Source organism: Schistosoma mansoni, chromosome 2 (genome assembly GCF_000237925.1).
Source record: "Schistosoma mansoni strain Puerto Rico chromosome 2, complete genome".
In the NCBI taxonomy this organism is placed as follows: Eukaryota; Metazoa; Platyhelminthes; class Trematoda; order Strigeidida; family Schistosomatidae; genus Schistosoma; species Schistosoma mansoni.
In genome coordinates this window covers 16,422,982-16,431,836 of record NC_031496.1, presented here as the reverse complement: position 1 = coordinate 16,431,836, position 8,855 = coordinate 16,422,982, and the positions used below count along the sequence as shown (strand labels likewise).

General features: G+C 40.0%; 1 protein-coding gene across 1 annotated transcript; it reads left to right on the top strand.

The window, feature by feature from the left end:
- Window positions 1–3,448: 3,448 nt before the first annotated feature.
- Window positions 3,449–7,808, top strand: Smp_082710.1 (glycosyltransferase-related). The gene is made up of 4 exons (XM_018795866.1): window positions 3,449–3,473; window positions 6,503–6,746; window positions 6,781–7,381; window positions 7,443–7,808. Exons 3-4 carry the CDS (start codon window positions 6,890–6,892, stop codon window positions 7,578–7,580), a joined length of 630 nt encoding a protein of 209 aa, XP_018650135.1. The 5' UTR covers window positions 3,449–3,473; window positions 6,503–6,746; window positions 6,781–6,889; the 3' UTR covers window positions 7,581–7,808.
- The last annotated feature ends 1,047 nt before the right edge of the window (window positions 7,809–8,855 follow it).

The window sequence follows — 8,855 nt, the reverse complement described above, 5'->3', positions numbered from 1 at the left end:
CCAGCATTAAGTGTCGAAAAATTACAGAACAATTTAGTTTAGTTATTTATCTTCATGAAGAAACATAACCAACATTTGAAGACTTCGAGTGGGATCTCATATTTACCTACTAATATTTCTTTTATTTATTTATTTATGATCATTTTATTCACACAGGTTCCTACATGAAAACATCGTTCGCGTTGCTGTGATACACGAAATCTAGTGAACCAGAGGTTATTATTCCGTACAGCACCACCTATCATATCATCGAATATTATTGTGAGTAAATTGCCAGAGTCTAACGATCCAGATCCTAAGGTTAGACACACCCATGACTTAGAGAGGCTCGGAGAATATATCCGTAGCATATTACCAGATAACACTAAAGGTGTTCGGGTCAAAAAATTAGAATAGGTAAAAGGGCCGATGACAGTGTTCTACCCCGACCGTGTAGACTCCTTAAGGTAATCTTAGGGTCGGAGAAACAACGTGATCTTCTGTTAAGTAACGCTCGAAATCACGACAACTCTGACATTCGAATTGGACCGGATGTCTCTTGAAGATAGAATAAAAAGGAAGACGGCACTAGCTGAACTAGAAACCCGTCGACAAAACGGTGAAGAAAATCTCCGATTAGTGGGTTTTCGAATAGTCAGGTCTTGGAAGCGAATGCTACCAAGGCCTGTGTGGATAGATCGTTCCTCCTAGGAGTTTTATATGCTAACGTCCGTAGTCTAAGATATAGATTCTACGAGCTAGGAGCATTAGTGGACAAATTAAGGCCACTCATTGTAGCTGTGACGGAAACTTGGTTAGTCCATGACTTCGATATCACCCCTGAATTATCCGGATATCATTGTTTAAGAAGTGATAGACATGGATGCAGGAAAGGAGGTGGCGTCCTTCTATACATAGCCAATAGTATAAATATCCGCTCCTCCGTTTGCGAATCCCATGATAGTGGAACTAGTGAAGTCATTAGCTGTGAGCTCACTGTAGGATTTTGTACATTTGCACTCGGTGTCATCTATCGCAGCCCAGTCTGCTTAGCTGATGACTTTATTTTAGAGCACATTCGGCTATGGAGTGCAAATAACAGATGCTTGATATTAGGAGACTTTAATGCACCTGACATTAGTTGGACTGAGATGACCACGAAATGCTCTATAAACTCATTTGATAGCAGGCTCTTGGAAACAGTAATGGAACATGCATTAGTACAGCATGTATCCAAACCTACACGTTTTGGTGTAAACCAAGGTTCTTCTCTGTTGGACTTGGTAATTACCCATGAGACTGAGGATATTGCCAACCTAAATATTCTTCCCCTGTTAGTAAATAGCGATCACGCTGTTTTATCATTCACGTTTAGAGCTAGCGATATGATATACGATCAGATTAAGCCTCGCCCAAATATATGGAGAGCTAACATACCAGCCATTCAGGATTGTGCTACTAAGATAGATTGGTCAGTAGATACTAACTCATCAGTTGAAGAGACGTGGTCTATATTTAAAGGCAAGTTTAGTGCAGTCACTTCCCCGTTCATACCATACTTGGTACCACGTAGACCGAATAATAGTCCATCATGGATAAATAAACAAGTCAAGAAACTTCTTAGGCGTAGGAAAAAACACTGGAACATGTTCATCTCTACTGGCTTAGAATAGTACAGATCCAGTTATTGTAAGATTAGAAATACTTGTAAAGCGTTAATTAGTAGGACTAGACAGTCATACGAAAAACAATTGGTTAGGGATTGCAAACAGTCCAAAACGGTTATTCTCGTATATAAAGAGGCGAGCTCAAAGAAGTGATGGAATACCATCACTTTTGATACAAGAAAATCCGTTAAGTTTGGCAAGAAATGATATCGAAAAAGCGGAAGCTGCTTTAAGGCTACTTCAGCATCTCAAACCTGATAAGTCTAGTGGTCCTGATGATATTCATCCTCGGATTATGAAAGCCCTCTCAGATGTTATTGCCGAACCCTTAGCGATACTGTTTGATATGTCCCTGCGGCAGTCCAGATTGCCCAGAGACTGAAAAGACGCAACAATCAGTCCGGTGTATAAGACTGGGAGTAGGGATTTAGTTAGTAACTATCGACCCGTCAGCCTAACTAGTGCAGTTGTAAAACTAATGGAAAATATTATTAGGATGGCTGTTATAAACTACGTGGAAAAACATGATCTTTTGTCAAAGGAACAACATGGTTTTCGAAAAGGTCTATCATGTTTGACAAATCTTCTCATTGCAGGAGAAGATTGGGCTGAGGCAAAAGATCGCAATATTCATGTAGATGTCATTTTCATAGATCTAAGTAAAGCCTTTGATAAGGTTTCCCATTCTGGTCTTAAATTAAAACTAGAAAGTTTTGGAATTCATTATGCAGTCATAGACTGGATAGGTGACTTTCTTCATGAAAGGAGACAAAGGGTAAGAGTAAATGGGGCTCTCTCATCGTGGGAACTAGTAAAAAGTGGAGTCCCCCAAGGCACAATTTTAGGTCCTCTTCTCTTTTTACTTTATATAAATGAATTATCAGCTATAGCTAAGTCATCCGTCCTACTATTCGCCGATGACAATAAGATTTGGAGACCCATATATAGCATGTTAGACAGAATAGTTTTACAGGAAGATCTTAACTCATTAGTGGCATGGATAAACGGGTGGCCACTAGAAGTAAACCCTAATAAAAGTGTAGTGATACAATCAAATAACTACGATGATTCGTATCACTACACAATGTGTGGACTAGTGTTGCCCAAAGTAAGAAACTATAAAGATTTAGGAGTCATACTAAGTAATGATCTCAAAACAACCAGTCACTGTAAGGCTGCTGCTGCAAAAGGCTATAGGGTATTATGGTCTATTCGTAGATCTTCCCGGTATCTGGATGGGGAAATGTTTAGATTATTATACCCAACTTTCATACGGCCACATTTGGAATATGGGATTCAAGCAGCGAGTCCTTGTTTCAAATATGAGGCGGATATGTTGGAACGAGTTCAACGCCGCGGGACAAAAATGGTAAAAGGCCTATCTGGCCTATCTTATGAAGATAGACTGAGACACGTCAACTTGTTTCCGTTATCTTACCGGCGAATACGGGGTGATCTAATATTGGCATATCGTATCCTGAACGATGACCTTGGCACTAACATGTCCTATCTTTTCCTCCCGTCTAGGGCTGGTCATTTGAGAGGACATTCAAAGAAGGTCCAAAAACCGAGATCAAATTGTCTACGTCTGGAGTTTCGCTTCTCGCACCGAGTAGTGAATTACTGGAATTCTCTACCAGAACACGTAATATCAGCACCTTCTGTTGATATATTCAAGACGAGATTGGACCTCCACAGTGTAACAAACTGCAAGGGATAAAATAGGTCACTAGACCTCCTATCCTTATTACTGAAGACTGAAGCACCACCTAATCCACTTACATCATTTAACCTTGAACGACCACAGTAAGGTCGTTGATTTCAAAAGTAAGGGTCTGTAGTGAGGTAATTTCGGTCAGTATTCAGCCTTCAGTAACAAGGACAGTAGGTTGGTGAACCTGTGTTAATCCTGACAGATTGCCTTCCAGTGAAGGTCCAGCTTCTCCTGATGGGGCTGATACCATTTATTCGGGTAGGGCGTTCCAGTCATAGACCACTAGATGAAAAAACGGGATCCCACTTTTAGTTTATTACATCGTCGTTTGTGGACCTTCTTGCTATGACCTCGGAGATTATCAGTGCTGCAGGGAGCAAAGAGATGAGACATTACCACCCAAATTATAATTAAAGATACGAAATGTCAGTATAAGGTCACCTCGCGTCTTACGATAAGACAAGGGGGAAAGGTTTAGACGTTTCAAACGCTCATCGTAAGGGAGTTTAGAAAGACCCTTCACTAATTTTGTCCCCACACGCTGGACACCCTCAAGTGATTTAGTATCCTTTATCAGACTTGGGCTAGCTGCTTGGATGCAGTACTCTTAGTGTGGCCTTACATAGGTGGGATATAAAATTCGAAACATCTCGTCAAAGCATTTAAATGTTCCTCGAAGTGACCATAGTGCACGATAAATTTTGAAAGCAGCCGCGTTGCAGTGCGTAGTAGTTTTCAAGTCGTGACTTACAGTTACTCTTAAGTCTTTATGTTCTTGAACGCGTGGAAGAGATGTACCATCAATAGTATAATCGTAACTGTTACCGTGCCCGATGTGGATAAGCATGCTCTTCCTGGAATTAACTTCTAAGCCTCAACCACGAGCCCATCTAACTAATTCGTCTAAGTCAGCTTGAAGATGAAAATGATCAGCTCCACTTCTCATTGCTCTCCAGATTTTGACATCATCCTCAAACAATGTCGACGACTTAAGCAATAGTGGCAATTCGTTAATGTAGAGAAGGAAAAGTCAAGGGCCTAAGATGGTGCCTTGGTGTACACCACTTTTGACCGGCTTCCACCCGGATAGCGTTCCATTGACCCTTACTCTCTCTCTGCGGTCACATAAGAAGTATCCTATCTATTCCTATACAGCACCTGTTCTTCCAAAGCTCGAGGGCTTCTGCATAAGACCTAAGTGTGAAACTTTGTCAAACGCTTTGCTAAAATCTATGAATATCATATCGACAGGCCGTTATGCAGGGTTGCTGTCCAACTCTCTCTCGCAATAAGTTAGTCAAGCATAAACGCTTGTCATGAAACCCATGTTCCTCGGGAGTTCATGAATTGTACGAATCTATATGACTTAGTAACTTAACCCGAATTATCTTTTCAAGTAACTTAACGACTATGCTGGTTAGGTTGCTAGGCCGGTAGTTAGATACAATCCGTCTCTGATCATCCTTAAATACAGGGCTGACTATAGCGTTATTCCAATCTCTAGGGGGTTAAGCGAGTGACAGGGACATGTTGAAGAGCGTCGTGAGCGGTCTTGTAATAATGTCTGCAAGCGATGACAGCAAACGTGGATGTAACCCATGAGGGCCTGGTATCTTACAAGGTTTGAGGTTAGTTATCAATGGAAGAACAATTTCCTCAGTCACGTGTATAAATCCTATGGCTGGTATCTCGGTGTGATTGGGACAAGTATTTATAACACTACACGTAGAGTATATTTCACTGAAATAGTTTGAAAAAGTCTCAGCTTTTGCTAGATCTGATTCAACTAGTAAATCTGAATTTTCGTGTAACAGTAACGCAGGAATACCATCACTACGTTTTGTTCGCCGTTTAACGTACGAAAACAATCGCTCCGGACAAGCACGGCTATCATAAGGTAACTGTCGTTCGTAAGTGGTACGGGATTTAGCTATGGTCTTTTCACATATATTCCGGAGTTTTTTCTATTCCACTTGAATGATGCCTGTCCTGTTGACAAGAATAAGTGTAAGAGTATTTCCTACGCTTCAACAACTCCTGGGTTTCCTTATTAATCCATGGAGGGCAATGTAATAGCTTACGTGTTGATCATGGGATAAAAGGTTGTGTTATGGACTCAAATGTAGCCTTAAACTTATTCCATTCGTCTTCAATCGATCCATCAGCATCGGCTGACCAGTCAATCGAAATAGCACAGTCTCTGGTTGCCAGAATATTAGCTATCCAGATATTGGGACGGTGTAGAGCAGATACCATGTGATCACTATTCACTAGTGGGGGAAGATACTGAATGTCGACGATATCTTCACAGTGGTGTGTGAGGACAAGGTCCAGCAATGACAGATCATGTTCCAAGTCAATTCAATTTACTCAAAAGAGGGACAGTGGAATTGATGTGATATAGGCTTCAAATGTTATATTATTTATGCAAGTGCTCAAGTCTTTATAGAGATCTGCATTCATGAGCATCTCATCAACATTTACCATCCACTCTCTTCATACTACATATCTTCATTATTCGGGTGAGGAAATTATCATTGTGTAGTGGTTTAACTCATCATTTGATACAGGATTTACGTTTGGTGTGGTTCTTCATCTCAGTACGTTATTTCAGACGGTGTCCTGTGTAATATGTAGAAGTTTTGGCATTGCTACTTGCACTCCCAGACTGAAATACAGATTGAATTGAAATGCGTCGTCACAAGTTCAGTACTTATACCACTGGATATTAGTGCTGGTGCCCATCATAACCCTTAAATTTCTCATGGTGTCGAGTCGCGTTTACTCCTCGTCTTCCATAATTTCGACCTGTTCGTCCATTCATACATTCTCCTTTCATGATACATCGTTTATGTTACTCTAACTGATTTTAATTGTTCTGAGTTGGGGTAGGTTCTGTGTGCTATCCCTCTCATTCACAAGAATCGGGTCTGATGTCCCATGTTAAGAACGTTCTTGATTTTTCTCGGTGTATAAACAAAGCATTTAATTAGTCCGTATGAGGGACAACCCCATACTATTTATATGAATTTCTTAATTTACTAATCATTTTTGACTTGGTAACGCACTGGAGTGCAACGAAACCCACTGTACTTATCTGTATATTATTTCATCTGAGTAAACATCCTGTTTTGTATTTCAGAATAGTTGGATACCAGGCTTTGCCAACCAGCTTACGTGGATGAAAGAAAAAGGACCTTGTGAAGAACAGAAGGCGGATTTACTATTCTGTTTACTACGTAGTTCTTGTTGTCAAGATGTATGTCCTGTTAAATCACAGCATGTTTTAGAAAAAACTCACTCCACGAGAGTGTTTAGAACGCGAGAACTTTCCTCGTGAGTGCGCATCACTCAGGCACGCTTTTTACCGTTGCTGTCTCCAACCAGTATGTGTGTGCACTTTATTTTATCTCGTTTTAGGTAGATAAAAAGATTAGGTTGTCTGGTCATAAATATATCACTCCCAAGTAGGACATTTGTATGTCAGAAATTTGCGTGTTTTATGAGTACCGTTTGCTGATCTTAAGAAATGGCTGTTGCATTCGTCACTGTTGGCACGACTTCATTTGATGGGCTGATCAATGAGGTCAATAAAGTCGAATTCCATGAAGGTCTTTCAAGATTGGGATATAAAGATCTGATCATACAATATGGAAGTGGATCTGTCATACCTCGTGTTCCGGAAGACATTTGTACCGAAAGTACTGAACACTTGTCTACAACTCCCTTCTTACGCATTAAATCCTTCCGATACAAAGATTCCCTTGTTGATGAGTTTCAAAGGGCATCATTAGTTATTAGTCATGGCGGTGCAGGCACTTGTATCCAGGCTCTTACTCCATGTGGACGTCGCCGACTAATCGTCGTTGTAAATGACACGTTGATGGATAATCATCAGGAGGAACTTGCACTTGCTTTGTTGCAAGGAAAACATGCTTTAGTTTGTACTCCTGCATCACTTAACCATTTGCTATGGACAGGTAATGAGTCCACTTATCCTTCTCAGTTTGTATGCAATAAGGTAAGCCTTTGAATATCCATCCAAATATCTTTTCATCATAATTTTGTTTCCTGGTGTTTAGAATATGCCGTTGGCTGAAATTAAGAGGTTACTGGGTCCTGAAGTTCCACCAGAGCAAGCTGGCTTTGTTGGTTTTACTCGTGGTTCTCCAGAAAAGCTGTTGCCATACATTGAAGAACGCTTATTGACTTTTTCTTGATATTTCGTCGTTTAGACTTTCCCTATTTTTCTATATTATTCTAGTACCCTCCTATATTTTGTTCCCTTTGGTTTTTACGCCAACGTATAGATTATCTATATTTGATGTCGTGTCATTAGATTTCAGTTTCGAGACCCTCATGTAAATTCGGGCTGCTTCAAAGTCTAAATTCTTTGCTTATTATTGGATAGAAACGTAATAATTATGAAATATAAAACTAATCAGTGACTTGGGACTTCTTTTAGGGTATGGTTTAGTTGGGGTAAGATAGTCTTGTATTTAACGACCATGCAATGTTATACCCAGCTTGCTAATATACAGGTTAGTTAATCGCTATCAGTGTAAGGTAAGGTACGGTTATGTATAAGTTTTTGGCGAGGTATTGTTCTCTGAGCTGGATGGCTTGGTCTTGGAAATTTCGTGCTTCTAAATGACATCATCAGCGCAAACTTCAAGTAGAAATGAAGTGTTCGGATTTCTCCGCACATAGCTCCCAGTTTGTCCTGTGGACCTCGATCTTGATTGATTATTGTTAGCCTCTAACATTTCATCGATTACCTCCTTGTTTTGATCGTATCTCCGATTGATTTGATTGTTGGTCCTATATTTGTCCATAGCTATGGAAAAAATAAGGATTAGGTAGCTTCATAAAAATATGTTATGTAGCTATTTAGGACGATTACACTTGTGTGATTTGCTGACCAATATCAAACAGACTATATTCTATCTGTAAGCGACACAGTGAGCGAGGAACTCGCGTTCGGCTTATTGTGCATTTGCCTGATCAAGATCACTGCTTATATTTTCCTGTTTGTTTCAGTTCGAATATATGCATAGTAAGCTTAATTGTTTGGGTTCTGAAGATAAATCCCAGTCTTAATCTTCTTTTAATGTACAGAGCATCAACCAAGCGTCTGGAGGCGTGTATTGTAACTATGTTGAATTACAGAAATAAAACTGGATTGGCTGGTGCACACACAGTGTTTATTCACTTTGACTAAGTATTAAGAGTTTAGTCATAGATTTTGGACATTTAAGCATTCTGATTTGATGACAATAGTTTGATTTGTCGATGACTGATGTTCAGTTTAACTTCATTATAGACTTGTTACTGGAAATAACACTCTCGTCGACTGAGTTTTCAGGAATTGATCTTCTACCAGGAGGTTCACTTATCGACTTAGAATACGCAGATGACATAGTCGTGTTTCGTGAAGACGCTGATAAAATGCAGTCTTTTGGTAGCACTGAGTAACAACGCCAGGATGTTTGGAA

Excerpts from the sequence above, each read along its gene's own strand:
- Smp_082710.1 (XM_018795866.1), top strand. The coding sequence starts at position 6,890 with ATGGCTGTTGCATTCGTCACTGTTGGCACGACTTCATTTGATGGGCTG. Across the intron at positions 7,382-7,442 it reads CTCAGTTTGTATGCAATAAG|AATATGCCGTTGGCTGAAAT; the intron begins GTAAGCCTTTGA and ends CCTGGTGTTTAG.